We start from the raw sequence: 18892 nt of genomic DNA, 5'->3' as shown, positions 1-18892 counted from the left end.
CTCGGCCAAGATCCCAGGTAAATGTACCCAGATAGAGACGGGTTCCCCATTCGGTCTGGCAGTTCAAATTGTTTGTGAGGGGGCTGGTAAGATTTTAGTCATGAATTTTCATAATTCCTTTGCGAGACATACCTTGACTGATCATTTGGCCCACATTGATTGCCTACTGGTTAACTATCAGGTAGCAAACTTCCATTCGCGTTCAATCATTCTTCTGGGCGATTTTAACATTCATAGGTGCCCGGATAAATGTATTATAATGGACAAGCTAGGCCCGACAGAACAAGGAGATACTCATTTTGAGCACTCCACTCAAGGTGTTCTTTTTGAAAAACTTGTGGCAGATCATGGGTTGTTGCTACCCCGACTCAAAGATGAAAACATACCAACTTTTAAAGGTTGGGGGGGGCTCCACTATTGACTACATTTTTGTTAGTCACATTGTGTGGAACAACATTAGTAGTTATTTTGTGAGCTGGTCCCATTTTAGTGACCATAATCCAGTAACCCTCAATGTGAATGGCCTTATTAGAATGCTCCACAAATGTAGTGATAGGGTTAAAAAGAATGACCTTGTTCTAACCGATCAGACAAGAAGGATAAGATGGTGTAAAGTGATTCCTGAGGATTTTTTAATTAATCTTGCTGATAGCATAGGCAGAGAAATGCACATATGCATGGATGTTGAAGCGGGTGACATGGAGGTTTCGGCCGCCTACCTAACAGTCTGCTCTCAGATTAATGCGGCCCTTAAATGCCCCGGGAAAGTAAAGGACCCAGGGGGGGGGGGTTGGCTGGTTTGACCATAACTGCACACTTGCTAACCAAAACCTTAGAAAGGCACTGAGGTGTAAACCAGTGGATAGGGTCCTTGTGGCTTCTCTGAGGAAAACGTATAAAAGGGTAGTAGAAGCAAGAAGGAAAGAAATTAGGGATGCAGCCTGGGAGGATCTAACACCAACTGATGTGTTAAAGAATAGTGCAAAATTCTGGTCCATTATCAACAAGCCTTATTTTAATGCTGTATGTAACAGTCAGTTAGATTGTGCCATACAGGAAGAGGTATGGCACTCTTATTTTAAAATCAGTCTACAAAGGGGTCCCAGCAGGGGAAGTGGTTTCACCAGCCCCAACCTGGCCCTCTTATACTTTATCCGTCACTAAGGAGGAAGTGGCAGAAGCCATCGGTAAAATGTCTAGTAATAAAGCCCCGGGTCCAGATGGCGTTCCTGCAGACCTCTTCAAATCTGACATCAAGTTATGGTCCAATATTTTAACTAACATTTTTAATAGAGTCTGTAAATCCGGCATCCCAACCACCTGGTCTAATTCAGTTATTGTGCCAATTTATAAAAAAGGCAATAGGGGGGGACCTGGTAATTATCGCCCAATCTCGCTCATTGACTCAGCAGTGAAGGTCTTAGGTCGAGTGCTCTTAAGTAGGTTGTCTGACACACTAGACGAGAACAACATACTCTCGATCCTTCAGTATGGATTCAGGAAAGGACGTGGGACTATTTACCAAGCCCTGAATCTACAGATGTTAATTGGAAAGTACACATTTGCCAAAGGGGGGTCTTTACATATAGCAAATATGGACCTTTCATCGGCTTTCGACCGAGTGAATAGGTCGAAATTGTGGCCCATATTAGTAAAGCTTGGCATTGACGAACATATCGTGTACTTCCTGGCACACCTTCACAGGGACCTCACTGCTACAGTTAGGTATGACCGGCAGGGCAACAGTACGGGCAAGATTGGAATTATAAATGGTGTTAGACAGGGGTGTAATTTGGCGCCCCTGCTTTTTACTCTCTATATTAATGACCTAGGCACGGTCTTAGAGAATGCGTGCAAAGATATACCTAAGGCGGGCAAGTTCTTAATTCCTGCATTATTGTATGCAGATGCTGCCGCTCTCCTGGCACACACAACAGTAGGGTTGCAGCTGCTTTTAAACACATTTTATGATAGGACTAGATTTGAACATTAACTTTTTAAAATCCCATGTAATGGCCACGGGCAAAAAGGGCAAAAAATGGAAGACCCTGTATAGTAATGGAAATGAGTTGTCTAAAATCTCAAGTTTCCCTTATTTAGGGGTTATTTTTAACGAGAGGTCCTCATGGTTGCCCCAACTGGCGGTAAAACGAAATGTTTTTGCAAGGGCCACCTTGGCTGTGTTCAGCTTTGCGAGAAAACTTGGTGTAAAACCCCTACAGGCTATTTTAAAAGTCTATGAGGCCAAATGTCCTTCAATAGCCATGTATGGTGCAGACCTATGGGGTTTCAAGGAAGCAAGGCTGTTACAAGGCATAGAGGACAAGTTTTTAAAGAATATCTTATTGGTTCCCCAATCCACTCCAGGCTATACTGTCCATCAAGAATGTGGGGTGGAATTTCTGGCAGACCGAATTGCTCTGGCACCATTGTTGAAGTGGATTGCAGTTTGGTTGAACCCTGACCTTGAACTGAATCATGAGGTGTTGAGGGACTGGCTAGCCCTTGATCACTTTGACTCTATCCCATGGCTGCATTATGTCAAGAGGGTAGCGAATAACTTAGGCTGCCCGAATTGTTTAGCCAGCCGACTAAATTGGTCAAAGGGGATGTAAAGTGGGTAAAGGAAACTCATAAGTTTATCAAGGGTCTAGAAAGAGAAAATAAAGAATTGATTAAACCAACTGTTAGAGCGCATCAGCTGCTCGTAAATCATGGTGGGATGGAATTATACCTGAGAGTGGTAAATAACTCTAACCACAGATTTTAGCTTACTAAGTTCAGGTTAAATAAATTCCATCTCCTTCTCACAGGTCGCCCAGGCTGGACTAAGGCTATAGACTTGGAGATTTGTCCATGTGACGGTCTTTCCATTAAGGATACTGCTCACTTTATTTTTTTTGCAACTACTTTTCCATTATAAGAAAAAAATGTATCGTCCCATTGATTAAGGATAAAGGCTTCATGCAAGTTAAGCCAGCCCTTTTGTACCTCCAGCTCCTGTCCAGTGTTTGGGAAATTTTTAATGTTTCTACCTTTCTAGCCATTGCAATGCGTTTGGGTAAAAATTTAACCTGGAAACAGTGTGCTTAGCTAGACCTTATTTTATCTTTTATAATAATGTTAACGTTCTTGGTCACTAAATATGCGTGATTGTTCTTTTATATGGATGAATTTTATACAAATTTTAAATTGCTAAACATGAGATTTGTAAATTGTTTTTCTTTAGCTAATGTATTACTTATTGGGTTGATTCTTGATGTTTGTACACTTTTATGGTTTTTGTTAAGAACCAAATAAGTTACTTTTGACTGACTGTGTAATAATATTTCTACACTATTTCTATAAAAGGGAAGTGGAGGCCTCACGCTGGGGACACCTCCCCTACTTAAACTCATAAATTGTGAAAGGCATGAGTGATGAAACACGGTAGTAGTTGAAATCGAACACCGCAAGAGACTAATTTGGTTCTTCTGCAGGCCCTATCCCACTCAGGTTCTACCAGTAGAATCACATTTTCTGTCTTTCATTTGGCCCCGGACTCTGGTAATAATCTTGGTATCTACAGCAGTGTCTTCTCTTTATTTCTGCTATGCAAAGACCATCATTGGGTTATTCAAGATGTTTTTTTTAACATATGCAGCTCATTTTCTGGGGCAAAATCCGACCACAATTTTCTGACCAAGGCCACATATCTTCCATAGTTGAGAAACAGATATTACTCCTTGCTCGGTGTCACACAGAACAAGTCAAAACACTAGAATCCACCTTCTACATACAGATGACTCTGTGCCTACGAAGACTCAGTATATTGGCAAGGCTTTAACAAAAGCACCCCCATGGTTTTTTGGGGGGATTTTTATATAGCGCAAACTAGGCCCAAATGTATTAGACTTCTTATCAGTTGCATTACAGATGGACACATTCATTTTTTTTTCTTTAAGGCACGGAGAGATTAAGTGATTTGCCCAGAATCACAGGATATTGAGCATCCCTGCCGAAACTCAAACCCGGTTCCCCAGCTTCGAGGTCGACCACCCTAGCCTTCAGACCACATCTGCACCCCATAGTGGTAAATGTCTAATGCATGTCATCTCATAGTGAAAAAGAATAGTTGCCTTGGGCTATATCCGGTGCTGTATGCAAATATACAATGAGAAAAAGCCCAGCACCTTCCCAAAGGGAGAACTGAAGTATTCAATAATGATGACAGCGTAATGAATCCTTTAATTAAATTAGTGATTGAAGCTATCTTTTTTTTTTTTTTTAATATAGAGCGAACTGAACCCGAAGGTATTAGAACGCTTTACATGAGCACCAGTTGCGTTACAGACGGACACATTCATTTTGTTAGGTACAGGGAGATTAAGTTATTTGCCCATAATCACAGGATGATGAGCGTCCCTGCAGAGACTCGAACTGGATTCTCCACCTTCGAGGTCAACTGCTCTAGCTGGGGGATCAAGCAGACCATACCGCCAGGAGGTATGCTGTCAAAGTTAATGCTTAGGACAACAGTGCCAATCAAATCAGACTCTTTTGAAGAGCTCCAATGTGACCAACCCTACCCTAGATGCTTTCCCTTTGCAGACAAGAAGAACCAAAAGAGAGTTCAATTTGCAGAATAGAAAGGCCATGTCCATCACAGGGTTTCTCCATTTAATGAATATGTTCTTGGAATGAAATCCTTCTAGCTAGAGCTAGTCTTTGCGCTATGGACATATTAAACTTCGGCCAGCATGTACAAAGGTCCCATTGAGGTTAGCATTCACATCACATTATGTTAAAATATTTCCTGACTATTACCCAATCTGCATTGCAATGTGACACTTTCAGAGGGAGACTGGTTAGACCACAAACATCAAATTATGTGCTAGGGAAATAGGCAGACTTCAACCAATTTATAATAAAACATGAAGCCTAACTTCAATATAGGTAATTCAAAGGTTGATGCCAGTACTTTTGAGTGTGTTTTGTAAAATTAAAATACCAGGTAGTCTAAGCCTGTGCCTCCTACAATGAGACCAAGAACAACAATTGAACTGCGTAGCCAAATTCCCACTCAAATCAATGAATATCCCTAATGGTTAGTGAACAGGGCTGGAAGAAAACATTCTAGGAAGCGCTACATGTGGCGTTTCTCAATCTCCTAATGGAGTGAGAGAATAGTCAGATTATTTGGGCAGAAACAAAGCCTTGGCTGATGTGGTTGGCAGCCAAGCGTCTGGATTGGATCTTAGAACTTGTGCACAAGCCAAACCCCAAAAATGTTTGTCTTTTTGTAATTTTACATCTCTAATGTTTTTTCATAGGAATATTGTTGTTGAAAATTCAAGCTTTTCTCCTGGGGGTGGTTGGAAATAGCGCAGGCAGGACTACAGTATTTAAAGCCTTGCAGGGAGTGATTTCTTGCGATCTATTTGATTAGCTTCTCCTGTATTACTATCTTATTGAGGAAAAATAGCTATAGTATACCATGAGGGACACCCTCAAGGCCTATTACCCGCCAAAAAGCCTCTGTACGTAAGCCAACCTTAAAACCAACTGCAATTGATAAGATGCTCCGGCAGGCAATTGGGGCTGTTTCTAATGAAATAGAACGCACTTAAAGACCGCTTTCTCTGACACCCTTGATTCTTAGCTCCACAATGACTCTGAAAATAGGAGCCTCTGACTCCCCCGAAATAGTAAATCTATCGACCACTCCTGATCTAAGGCCCATTCTTGAAAAATCGATCTCTGGAAATCAAAATCAAAATCTGACATGGAGGGGGTAGCCAGGAAAGGAGGTCAGAGAAAGCAAAAAGCCCATAAGGGGGGGGGGAAACAATCACATTCCTCTATGAGTACAGAAACAAGGATGCAGACCAAGGTTCACTTTACTGGTGAAAATAGTTAAGCAGTGACAGAGCCGCCAATATGGGCACTAAATGTGGCTAAAGAACTTAAAACCCACTTTGAAGCCCTAGTACAAACTGAGCTAGAAGCTGTTAAGAGACATATTGAGAAGCTTACTTCTTTGGTTGATACATGGGGGAGCAAAATAGATAGTATTTCCAGTTTTCAGGATAATTTCATATCCACTGACCAGGTCTCTATAAACCAAAGTAATCTGCCGACCACATCTGCTTCCACTGCTCTAGCGGCTACTAAAATCTTAACGGGGCCTATTTCCCGCAACCAAAAAACTGTAGTCCCAGGAGTTTTACAACAAGGGGCACCTAAGGAGGGGGGCATTGGCTACGCCCCCATGACCTCAGTAACAAACTCAGGTCCGCAAGTGAAACAAAATTCTCCAAGTAATTGCAGAAGGGACCATGGTGACAAGAAGCAACTGGAGAGAAACCCAACTAAACCTGGCCTCCCGTGTATTGATCTACCCCCGGCTTTGACTCTTCACACTGTAGTCCTATATGGAGTACCAGAGTTAGCAACAGGAAGAGGAGAGTCTTACTCCGAGTTAAAAAATAAAGTAATGTATTGGCTAAACAAATATAGACCGCTCCCAACTCTAATACAGTGTGAGATTCTATTTGTAAGGCGGGTAAGCTGGCTAGGACAGAGGCCAAAAAATATTCCAGGCGATTGTATCCTAATTAATTTTAGAGACACCAGGGTGGTACAATACATTTTGAATTGGGGTCATTCTAGGGAGACCAGTGATATTCAGACACACCCTCTAGGGCTATTTTTACCCTCCTAGATCCTTGATAGACAGAATGGGAGGTGTATATAAAAAATGGGAAATGAGAGCCCAGATTGAGAATTTGCAAAACAAGGGCCGGGGCCCTGAATAAACCCCGCTTTTTAACGTCCCAGTCAGCAACAGATACAGTAGTCTGCACCTAGTCGATTGGCTGGATCTCCCAGCTGAATCAATAGAAGGCAGAGTCACCCAGCCAGCTGTGCTTCAAGATTGTGATAGATCTGAGGTAGTAGTCCATCTCCCAAGGGGAAAACTTGTGGTTGTAGTTGCCACTGGAAATTCGGGTGCTCCACTAATAACACTAGAGGAGCCCCCGGGAACATTATTGGTGAGGGAGGGGACACCTAGCCAAGTGCTACACCAGGATATGGAACCTGTGCACCCACAAAATAAGAAAATAATATACCTGCATAACATAAAGGCCCTGTCCTGAAATCTCGCTGGTCTTACTTCTAAACTAGACCTCCCCGATTGGGGTGAATACATTGACACCCATGAGCTATGTCTCTGTACGGCTATATAGGATAGGATATGTGGCCTATTCACCGAGGGGCCGAGAGGGAGACCCTCAGGGGCCTCAGCACCTCAGCATTTGGGTTGCTACTCGTCTGGGTTGCAAATTTAAAATACTAGACACTGATTCTTTGGACATCTTGTGCATCCTACTCTCCTTTGATGGCGCATTTAAGTTGGCCATTATTAATGTATTCTCTCGTCCAGTGAGGAAGGGGCAAACTTCTCAGACGCTAGATATTCTGGCCTCCTTCCTTCGCAATTTACCAGAGTATGCCCATAAAATTGTAGGGGGCGGGGGGGATCTTAACTGTCACTTTGTACCCCTTAATTGCATAAGCTCAACTATCACTAGCGAAGAAGACTCAGTGTGGTCTATACCGGACTGCAATATCTATCCAACAAGGGAGTGGACTCCCATTGTTCTTCAAGTGACTTCACTCACTCTTACCTATTCGCTAAGGGCCTGCAACGGTCGATTCCCTTCAGATACACCGGGATACCCAACTTTTAATAAACCTGGGCAGGCCTCTACAATTGATTACATTTTGGTAGATGTTGAGAATTGGTTTAGCATTAAGCGTTTTGTGGTCAATCTGGATGTGAAAGTGGCCATAACCCACTGGTACTTATCCCCGAATTAGGGGTGGACAGGGTTTGATGATACAATCTCCTCCAAGTTTAATTGCAACAGACAGGGTAGAAGAGTATGTTGGGGGGCCGTTGTAGCATCTAATGAAAAAATGGCCTTTCTGTACACACATTCTATTCCTTATCTTGAAACAGCTTTTTGTGTGTGGGAAAACTACCAAGGTCACGAATCATTGTATTTGATGAATAAGAATCATCAGGAAATGGTTTTAAAATTGGCAGAGTCTTTTTATAACTATGGAAACAATCACTAACCTGTTTTAAAATCTGATCACCCCTGGTTTAACAAAGCGTGTAGGGATGCAAAACATGCACTGGTGCTTGGGGTCAAAAATAAGGACCCCCAATGTATCAGAATTGCCAGGAAACATTACAAAAACACCTAGCTGAAGCTAAAGTAGCTTAGGAGAATGATAAATGGGAAGCAATTAAGATAGCTTTGGACGCCAGAGATATGAGAAGCATTTGGAATTTGGTTAAAATTGGTCATTCCGAAGGCAACTCGGCTATAGGACCAAATCTGACAGAAGAAGCTTGGAGAGTATATTTTAAAGGTCTATATTCCAGGCCTATGGATGAAGTAGCAGTACAAGGGCCAATAGATATAGATCAAATTCCTGTAAATACGGAACCAGCACCTTGCACAATGCTAGAAGTTACCTTGGCGTTGAGAAAATTACTTCCTAACAAGGCACCGGGATTGGCCAGAATTCCTTGAGAACTGTTCAGAAGTGAACAGGTAGTATGGGATCCTTATCTACAGATCCTATTCAATGCTATTATGAAGGGTATGGCACTTCCCTCAGCCTGGGCCGGTGCGGAAATTATTCCGATATTTAAAAAATGTTCCCCCCTTAATCCGGCAAATTATCAGCCAATAAGCCTGATCGATGTTTCCCAAAAGATATTTGCACGTGTTCTGTTGGGGGGAATTGCAATCTTGGATGGAAGAGATGAATATTTTAACCCCTCTGCAAGCAGTATTTAGGTCCAAGATCTCAACCATCGATCAGATTTTTAGATAGCAATTAATCCACTGGAAAACAGTTATTTTGGAAGGGGGGAGCCTCTATCTAACCTTTGTGGACCTTAAGTCCGCTTTTGATATGGTCCGGTGCGACCAGTTATGGAGTCTTCTCCATAACATGGGAGCACCGGTCTATCTTTGTCAATTAATGAAGCGCTTGCATGAAGGTACCTACGCGAGGGTAAGGTATGGCAAAAATTGAGAATTGACTGATCCTTTCCCTGTGGAGAAAGGGGTGAGGCGGGGCTGTGTGTTAGCGCCAACCCTTTTCTCCCTCTTTCTAAATGGCCTAATCGAAAACCTCTTGGCAGCGAAGGACATAGACTCCCCAAGGTTAGCAAACCGTAAAATACCGGCCCTAATGTTCGCCGATGGCACGCTGCTCCTGTCTAAATCATCAATGGGTATGCAGCGTGTACTGGATGAGTTTAGTGCTTTTTGCAGGAATAGGAATCTTGAGATAAACGTCCAGAAAACCAAATATATGGTCTTCAATGCTAAAACCATTAATTGCCCACATCCCCAATTGGAGGGTAGGTCCCTGGAGAGAGTGTTCATTTTTGACTACTTAGTATCACTCTTCATTATAAGATGGACTGGGGGACCAAAATTAAGAAGGCCAACTTGAAACTAACACAATCAATGGGTAAAATTGTACACAAAAAGTGGTTGGCCCCCCTGCAAAAATTTACAAAACCCAAGCGAGGGGAGCCTCTTTACATGGAGCAGAACTTTGGGGTCACTGTTCATCTAATCATCTATCGGTCACAGAGAATACTTTTGTCAAACAATTGCTTGGTCTTCCGAGAAGCACGCCCCTAATCCCATTGAGGATGAACTTGGGCATTGGCCCTATTGCTGATTTAATTGCCTCACGCCCCCTCCTCTTCTGGCGTCGCATACGGAGCACGTCAGAGCTAGCTACTTATAGGGAGGAACTGAGGGACGTTATGTCGATATTGGGTGCAGCCAACTTACCTAGGCTATCTTATGTTAGGCACTTATGCTCCTCGCTGGGGTGGGCAAATATGTGGACCAATCCGGAAGAGACATGTCCAAATATACCTAAAAAGTTTTTACCATTTTTAAAGGTCACAAACTTGCCCTGTTGACCCAGAGCATGAATTCTTGTTCCTCAAGATTTTGGGATGTTAAGCAGCAGTACAAATTAGAATTGACATTAGATAACATCCAACCGTTTATGGCAAAAAACAAATATCTACAGTTTAGGCACGGTACGCTCCAGTTCCATGCATTCACAAATAAATGGAAGGGTGCAAAAAAAGCTGATTGTCCTGGCTGCTCTGCTTCTGAGGAAACAGAACTCCATGTAATGTTGTTTTGCCCTGCCTATGCCAGGCCCAGATCGAGGTGGGTCATTCAACTCTGCAGGAATTTGAGGTTTAGAAATTATATTGAGGTCTTTAGGCTACTTAAATATGAAACGTTCACAATATTTGTAGTTGTTACTTCAAAATATCTATTTGCAATGTGGTGTATTCGCAGAGGTATCCTTAAGGGAAAAGAGCTGGACAGTAACCATATGTTGCCCTACTGCTAATAAATGTAAGCATTCTTATATTGTTTGGAGAACTGTGCCAAACAGTCTTGTTTTGGCAAAGATATTTTAATGTTTTCCTTTAAAAAAAAAATTTTAAGAATTAGTTTCTTTTTAAGAGTTTTAATTCTCATTTATGTACCCTGGATCTATATGTACGTTAAACCCTGTTGGGTAGGAAAGATTGGCTGTGTTAATTAATATCAAAATATGAAGTCCCTATGTAAAAACTTTATCAAACTGTGATGCTCTGAATACTTATTCATGATTGAGTGTTTTCCATTCAACATCATTTTATTTTACGAAATGTAATACATTTTGAGCTTTTATGGCTACAATAGCCGAAATAAAGTTCTTTTGACTTGACTTGAAACTTGTTCACGAGCAGAGCCCTGAAAATGTTTGCCATTTAAAACACACGTTCAATATCACGTAAAAATGATAAAGCCACTTCATAATTCAAGAATGTGTATTATCTTGACATGTGAAGCTTTGACATGAATACTTCACATTATAGCACTGCGTTCAGCACTTATTAAAAGTGATAGTTTTTAAACATAAACCATTAGGCCACTGAGGCAAGAAATTGTCATGTAAACACTGTATGTAACTCAGATTATTCAAGAGCAACAATATAGTCTATTAAATCAAGCGCATAAGGTTTTTGTACAATGGCATTTTGAAAACGCTTAATTGAAAGTGCTTTCATATGCAGTAATGAAGAAAAAGGAGTTTTTGTGAAAAAAATATTTGCCTAAAAATCACACAAAGTAAGCGTGGAAGCTGTGATTTATCAAGGTTTTCTGGTTGCACTTTGTACAAATCAGCCAGAAAAATGGGTACCTATTTGTTTTTCCTTATGTTAAGACTTTGTTTTTACCTCTATGTTTTACTTTTTTCTACCGTTTCTATATAGCGTGAACTCGACCCAAAGGAATTGGTGCATTTTACAAAAGGGTTTGGTTAAATGTGTCAGGGTCACATTCATTGTTTATAGGCGGGGGATTAAATGATTTGCCCAGAAACACAGGAGGTTGAGCTGACCCCATAATGTCACATCCTCGGAAAGAGGAGGCAGGCAAGCCACATGACAGGTCGGCTTGTTATGGGCTCGAGGATCCAACAGGAGTTCGAGCTAAGCCAGCCAGGCTTCAGGCTCGAGCTTTCAGTGGCTCGCGCAATTATATGGGAAAGGGCTGGCATCTCTCAGTGGAGAAAAAAAAAGGAATTCTGGAAAAAAATGCATTCCTGCATCTTATACAGATCCGCTTCTAATAAATACTCACAAAACAGGTGATGGACAGAATGTGGATCAATGTCACACATTCACCCCAGTCCAAAGATCTGGGCCCAAATCCATTGTTTTTTTGCACTCCACACCACCCTGGGTTAGACAATGGCGATATGCAAATCAGCTCTGACCCTGTGCCCATGGGAACAGTCCAGTCCGGACTGGGGTGAATGTGTGACATTGATCCACATTCTGTCCATCACCTGTTTTGTTTGCAAATTCCGCCCTAAGTGCGCTGGGGATGCTCAGACGTGGGTCCGAGGCACTCCACACCACTGGAGTCAAGCTGATGAGAGGTGTTACCTCGAAACCGGTCCGGTCCTCGGATGCTTGATTCCGTTCTGGGAAGGACATGGCTTTTGTAGTTCGGACTGGACTGTTCCCATGGGGCACAGGGTCAGAGCTGATTTGCATATCGCCATTGTCTAACCCAGGGTGGTGTGGAGTGCAAAAAAACGATGGATTTGTGCCCAGATCTTCGGACTGGGGTGAATGTGTGACATTGATCCACATTCTGTCCATCACCTGTTTTGTTTGCAATTTTCTAATAAATACTCGGAACTTTTTTTTTGAGGATTTATTATCCCGAGCGCCGTGAACGCGACTTGCCGCTTGTTCGACTCGTGGCATCTGTAATGGCCGCCGCACATTCCCAGAATGCCCCGGGCGCATGCTCTGAACAACTAGAGCGCGTTGCTACATATCTCACCCCTTTGGCATTAGACACACAAAAGTAAGAAACATTGAATGATTTCAGACATGGTCCATGGACTACCGTGGTAGTCAGTGGATTAAAGTACATAACAGTCTTACTTGGTTTCCATGTCATAGTCCTCAAACCTCTTGGGTGCCTTGATCAGTCGGCCCAGCATGGTACGCGTTATCATCGGGCTGCCTTCCCTTCGCTGGTCTCTGGTCGGTGGGCAGGCACCCACCATCACCATTCTTCTCTGTCCTTCTTCTTTCACCTCAGTACCTGGGCTGCGAGGCGTGACTTGATAGGCTAACCTTTCACTCTCCCACTCTACTGGAACGTACCGTTCTTCGTTGTTCCGCTGTGCAATGGTAGTTTCTTGCATAGTTCCTTCCAATGCTCGCACCGTGTCAGGTTCTTGGCTTATCTCCGGGGTGGGTGGACTCCCAGCTTCTGGGTCTTCCCACTTCATGACTCCGTTACATCGTGACATTCTATCTTGCGACCATACCTTGCCATCGCTTAGTAATGCCGACCTGACATACAACTCCACAACTTGTAATGGAGGGCTGAATTTGCTGTCACCTTTCCACTTCATCACGGCTTGCTTCCCTCTCACCCACTCGCCCTTCTCTAGGGTCACTTCTTTGGCATTGCAACGTTTGTTGTAGTATTCAGTGTACAAGGCCTGTGCTCTGTCCATGTTGCGACGTACAACTGTCGGGGGCCATTTGCTTTGAACAACTAGTTGCTTCCATGCTACATTATCCATCATGAAAGGGTCTCGTCCTCTGAGCACCTTGAACGGGCTTTATCCTGTGTTGGCTGGGGTGATGCGATATGCCCATAGCATCCTTTGTAGTTCCTTCTCCCAGTCCTTTCCTGCACTTATTGCTGCTTGTACCGAGCCCATTATCACCCTGTTGAATCTCTCCGCTAGTCCGTTCCCCGCCGTGATGGTACACAGGGTGTGTTTGACTTCTATTCCATTGCGGTCCATGAAGGCATTCCACTTTGCTGAAATGAATTGTGGCCCATTGTCACACATAATAACCTTAGGAATCCTTTCTCTCAAGAATGTGGTGGTGAGGAATGAAAGTACTGCATCGGTGTCAGCCTCCTCACAAATGTCCACTTCCGGCCATTTGGTATACCGGTCTACCAGGAGGATTGCGTATTTGGGTATGCCATTGGTGTCTAGTATGGGGCCCAAGATGTCCACAGATAGCATTTCCCACAGGTTTGAGGGGCAAGTGAACCTCCCCAAGGGCGGGCGTAGTAGGACTTGAGCTTTGTCTGCCTGGCTGCAACTTTCACACATCCTGACATGTTTCTCTATTTGATTGTCCATTGCTGGCCACCAGTACGCCTGCTTCGCCCTGGCTTTCGTCTTCATTATTCTGAGATGCCCCTCATGTAGGATGGCTAAGAGGTGCTCTATTAGTGGTTGTGGGGGCACTACTTTGTCTGCTATGAGTAAAAACACCGGATTGTCTCCAATGGATAACTCGTCCCTGACTTCCCAGAATTTCCTCAATTGGCTGTCCATGTGTTTTTTGTCAGGCCACCCTTGCGTCACGTAGCTCTTCACTGTCTTCAACGTTTCATCATTGGAGTACGCTTCCTCCCATTCCAGACTGCTGATCACTCCTTCATGGTCTTGCGTAAGAACAACTATGTAATCATCCCACTCTGAGGGCTCTTGTTCTGTTGCAGGTTTCATCGCAGCTGCTCGGCTCAGAAAATCGGCTACCTTGTTTTTGTCCCGGGGATATACTCCACTTTGTAAACATAATCTAGCAGTCTCAACGTCATCTTTGCTATTCGCGGCGTTGCGTGTGCATACCCGCTCCAGGTCAGGACCCTCACCAGCGGCTTGTGGTCTGTGTGGAGTAGGATCTTCGAGCCCCACAAGAATTGCCTGAACCGTTCTATGGCCCACACCGCTGCAACATTTCCTTTTCTATTACACTAAACTTTTCTGCATTGGGAGCAAAAGATCTGGAGGCAAAGCTGACTGTGGAGACTTCTCCTTCCTGGGATGTCTGCATTAGCACCGCTTCTAGCCCCTTGTCACTGGCCAGTATGGATAGGGCTGCTTGGTCAATCCTTTGAGGGTAATGGCCGCACAGATGTCCTGCTTTAGTAGATCAAATTCTGTCTGCTCATCGCTTCCCCATTTGAAGATGTTCTTCTCCTTCAGGAGTTGTCTCAGATGGTGCATTTTGGATACAAAGCGGGGAACGAAATTGCTATAAAATTCTGCCATGCCTAGGAATGAGCGGATGTCTTCCTTCCTTTTTGGCGTAGGCGCTTCTTTAATGGCTGTCACATTGGCCTGTTTCAGTTCCGTCCCCCTTTCGCTGATCTCATGGTCTAGGTATGTCACTGATCCGACTCCAAACTTGCATGTTTCCCATTCTGCAGTGAGACCATTTTGTCCGAGTATGGTCAAAACGGCATGTAGTTTGGCGTCATGGTCACTTTTTGATTTGCCCATGATGAGGATGTCATCCTGGAAGTACTGCACGCCTTCTACCTTTTTAAATAATCTGTGCATGAGCTTTTGGAATACCGCCGCGGCCGATGCGAACCCAAATGGCAATCTTAGGAATTTATAACATCCGAAAGGTGTGATGAACGGTGTTAGGTGATTGCATGAAGGGTGCAGAACGATTTGGTGGTGCGCAGATGTGAGGTCCACCGTGGAAAACCACTTTACCCCTTTGGTCTTTGCTAGCATCTCATTTATCCGGAAACTTTTCTACTATAATGTTCTTATTGAGTTCCCTCAAATCCACGCACAAGCGTATCTTCCCATTGGGTTTTTGTGCAACAACTAACGGTGTGAGCCATTCGGCACTTTCAATAGCTTCTATGACTCCATTTTTTTCCAATCGTTGGAGCTCCTCCTGTACTGCCTCCCTGCTCCTGAAGGGAATGTTTTGAACTTTGTGGCTCACTGGTTGAGCTCCCGCTTTTAGGCATATTTTGTGTCTGAATTTCGTCATCCGACCAATCGTTCCTTTGAAGACTTCTGGGTACTCCTTCTTCCACGCCTCTTCTTCATACGCTTGTACGGTGTCCGTCATCATCACTTGCGTGCTTCCCCCTGGGTTGAGTTGGATCCCCAGCGCTCCTTGTCTATCCATACTAGGACCGATGGTCCTTTCTCAGCGACTTAGAGCTTCCCTTCGGCTGCTCTTCCTCTGAACTCGAACTTGAGGGTACAATAACCCACAATGGGTATAGGTTCGCCGGTGAATGTGACCGAGTGTATGTCTGTTGGGATTAAGTCCCTGCGTGTCCGTGGTTCAAAGTCTCTCTCCCATACTGTTCGCTGGACGATGGTATACAGGGAGCCTGAATCTGCCACGATGTTGATCAGTACTCTTCCTATTTTCATTTGTAGCACTGTTTTTCTGGACCTAGCGCAGCTCATTCCTACCAAGACTTCATCCTCTTCATCTTCTCCTTCAGGTGCTACATCCTCTCAGTCAGTCTCTTGGGCTAGATACTTCACTTACGATCTCCTGAGTTTCCGCCTACACACCTTTTCATAGTGTCCCATGATTCCACAGAAGGAGCACTTAGCTCTGAACGCCGGGCATCCTTTGTCGTTGCTGTCATGAGTTTTGCTGCCGCTCCTGTAGCAGTTGTTTCTGCCTTCAACCTGTGGCCTTTGGGTTCTCGTTGGTCTTTGTGGGTATTTCTTCTGGAACCTGGTGTTCGGCTGTGTAGGCTGCTGGGTCACTTCTTGCTTGCTTCTATCTGCCACTCTGATAACTGGAGTTCTGTTGACGCTCTCCTTTTTGCTGCTTCTGCACACCTCTTCGATAGTTCCACCTTCTTCACAAGTGCCATCACTTCTTTGAGAGGGGCGTCTCCGTTTACCCATAATTTCTCTTGGATCGCTGTATTTGCTGTGTGCATTATGATCTGATCTCTGATGAGTTAATCGGGCAGTGTGCCGAATTTGCATGTCACAGCCAACTTCTGCAGAGGTGCTACGTACTCATCTATTGATTCTCCGCTGCTTTGTTTTCTTTGGAAAAAATTGGTTTAAGTTGGTGAGGGACGACGCTTGGGCGCACATTTTCCCCCTTTCGCGCTGGGTTGGGACTTGCTGTTTGGCGACTCCTGGTGGACTCCCCGGGGCTTGTCTCTATTCCATCCTGCTCGCCTGCGTGTGTGCAGGACTCCCTTTCCTGACTCGGGATGAGCCTTGGCGCTCCAGCGCTGTGCCATGTCAGGGGTGGGGCTCCAGATGGTGAGCCCACATGTGTGACTCTGTGGCAAATTGCGCTATAAGAATCCTTGTACTCACTGTGAGAGGGCGAGTTTGCTTCAGTGGTGGGCTGATGCTATGTGTTTCCCTTGTGGAGCTCGGCTCCTTGGCTGCTGATCAGTGCTAGGCTTGTGGCTGGTAGCTGTGCCGGTCAGTCTTGTCTCTGGGAGGTCACGTGGTGCCTTTATTTCACTCGCTTTCATTTGCACTCTTTTGCTGAATGTATGCGCTGCCTTCTCTCCACTGGGGGGGGGGCCACCGCTGTTGCGATGTGTTCTGGACTCTTGGAAATGCCCCCTCTGCCTCGTGGTGCTGCTCGTTCCTCTGCCGCGCTAGGGTCACTATGCTGTGTGGTGGGTTCTGTCCTGAGCCACACGGAGGGCGGTCTTGGTATCCCATCCTCGTCGCCAAATTATACATGTCCGCTTCTAATAAATAATCGGAACTTTGTTTATGAGGATTTATTATCCCGAGCGCCGGGAACGTGACTTGCCGCTTGTTCGACTCGCGGCATCTGTAATGGCGCCGCACGTTCTGAATGCCCCGGGCGCACGCTCTTAACAACTAGAGCGCTTCGCTACACATCTCAATATTTTTCTAGGAAGCACTGCCTTACAAGCACTTTCTACATAATAGTATATCACAGTTTATGTAAAGGTACACTTTATAAAAATAAAGTTGATTGTCAGAGTGAAAAACGTCAAACTTTGTCAAGCAGGATGAGTATTTGAAACCGGTTTTATCCCCTTACTTCGCAAATTATTCTGCAAAATGCACGAGTTCAACTGCTCGTTTCAATTTTTAACAAAATTAGACAATGTAAAAACGAATTCGGTGATGGGGAGGTTCGAGTAGTAAAGCAAAATAGCACTGGAATTTTGCATGAGCGCCTCTATAGCTCATGAAACGCATTTCTCAGGGAACCAGTGCTGCATAAAGCATCACTTTGCCCCATTGTGTGTGTTCCCTCGGTCTCCATTGAGCCCGAGGGAGATGCAGTGTTATCGAGGTGCTGTATTCACCCCTCGTTCGCATAGAAGTGCGCCACCTATGCCGTTCCAGTAACTCTTTATATCTACTGGTCCGTTAAAGCCTCACCTATCCCCCTTGCTGGACAGTAGTTTTCCCACTCTGTAGTTTCACCTCTTATGCTCATAGAGAGTGACACATCACCTCTACACCGGCTCAGAAGTTCTTTCTTTACAATGTGTCTCTTTTCACCTATGCCCACTTTCTCACCACTCATCGTATCTCCAATTACCCCCTCGAAACAACTCCTCACCTGCAGGTGAACCTGAGGGCTACAATGAGGGCGCAGCTCAGGGCGATGGCCCCGCACAACAGATCTGGTCTTCGGGCCATCTGGGACAGCACCCGTGTGCAGTGAAGCGGGCTCAGCCTCTGCATGCCGACTTCACATGCCTAGCCGTGCAGGTAGTAGGGGAGTGTCACCACCGCCAGGGGGCCGGGCGAACCCGGGCACGGGGCGGGGACCCCAATGACAGCTCAGGACAAGCGCTTGTCTTTAGTCTCGTACCATGGACACAAAGAACGGACAACAAACTTAAATCCCGTGTGTGATTGTAAACATGGCGGCCATGTTAACATTTGCTATGTGTTTAAGTTGCTTAGAGTGCCTCCCTTTGAAGCCGTGGCTAGCCCATTCACACATGCTTTATCCTAATTGATTTATCTCTAACACTTTAATGCTTATGATAACGTTGCATGCAATTTCGAACCTTAACAGTCTTTTGTTAAAACAACAATCGCGAATCTAATTGATAGAACAGCCAAATGTCGGTAACAGCCTAATGTCGGTATGTTTATCAAACAATTGGCTACATCTCATGTAAATCACAATCCTAACAATAAAACTTGCAATTTTCAATATTCGAAACAGCGGACATGTTCACAAAGAGCTGATGTGAGATTCGTAGCAGTCGGCATTTTAGTATGGTTTGATGTAATTGTCCTTCTTCCGTGTTTACAGACGGGGAATTTATCAGTGGGTAAGCTGTTAGATATGATCGACTTGGAGCTGTAGGGCAGGACGTGCTGGGGTGACGTGGCCACCCAGGGTTTGTTTGTAGGTAGGGATGGATACGCAAAGAAATAAAAGTAGGACTTTCATGGGCCATTCATTAAAAGAAGAATTCTATGGCAG

The 18892-nt window shown here is 44.5% G+C and overlaps 1 protein-coding gene across 1 annotated transcript in view; it reads right to left on the bottom strand.

The window, feature by feature from the left end:
* TXNDC11 (thioredoxin domain containing 11) overlaps positions 1-18278 on the bottom strand; it is a 538914-nt gene extending 520636 nt beyond the window's left edge. Inside the window, exon 1 of the mRNA XM_086941405.1 lies at positions 18011-18278. Coding sequence (XP_086797531.1) covers positions 18011-18135 — 125 coding nt within the window. The 5' untranslated portion in view covers positions 18136-18278. The remainder of the gene's footprint in view (positions 1-18010) is intronic.
* Positions 18279-18892: the final 614 nt, after the last annotated feature.

The sequence above is a fragment of the Lissotriton vulgaris genome, chromosome 10 (assembly GCF_964263255.1).
Source record: "Lissotriton vulgaris chromosome 10, aLisVul1.2, whole genome shotgun sequence".
NCBI classification, from domain to species: Eukaryota; Metazoa; Chordata; class Amphibia; order Caudata; family Salamandridae; genus Lissotriton; species Lissotriton vulgaris.
The sequence above is the reverse complement of the archived record's forward strand: the minus strand, read 5'-3'. Positions and strand labels throughout refer to the sequence as shown.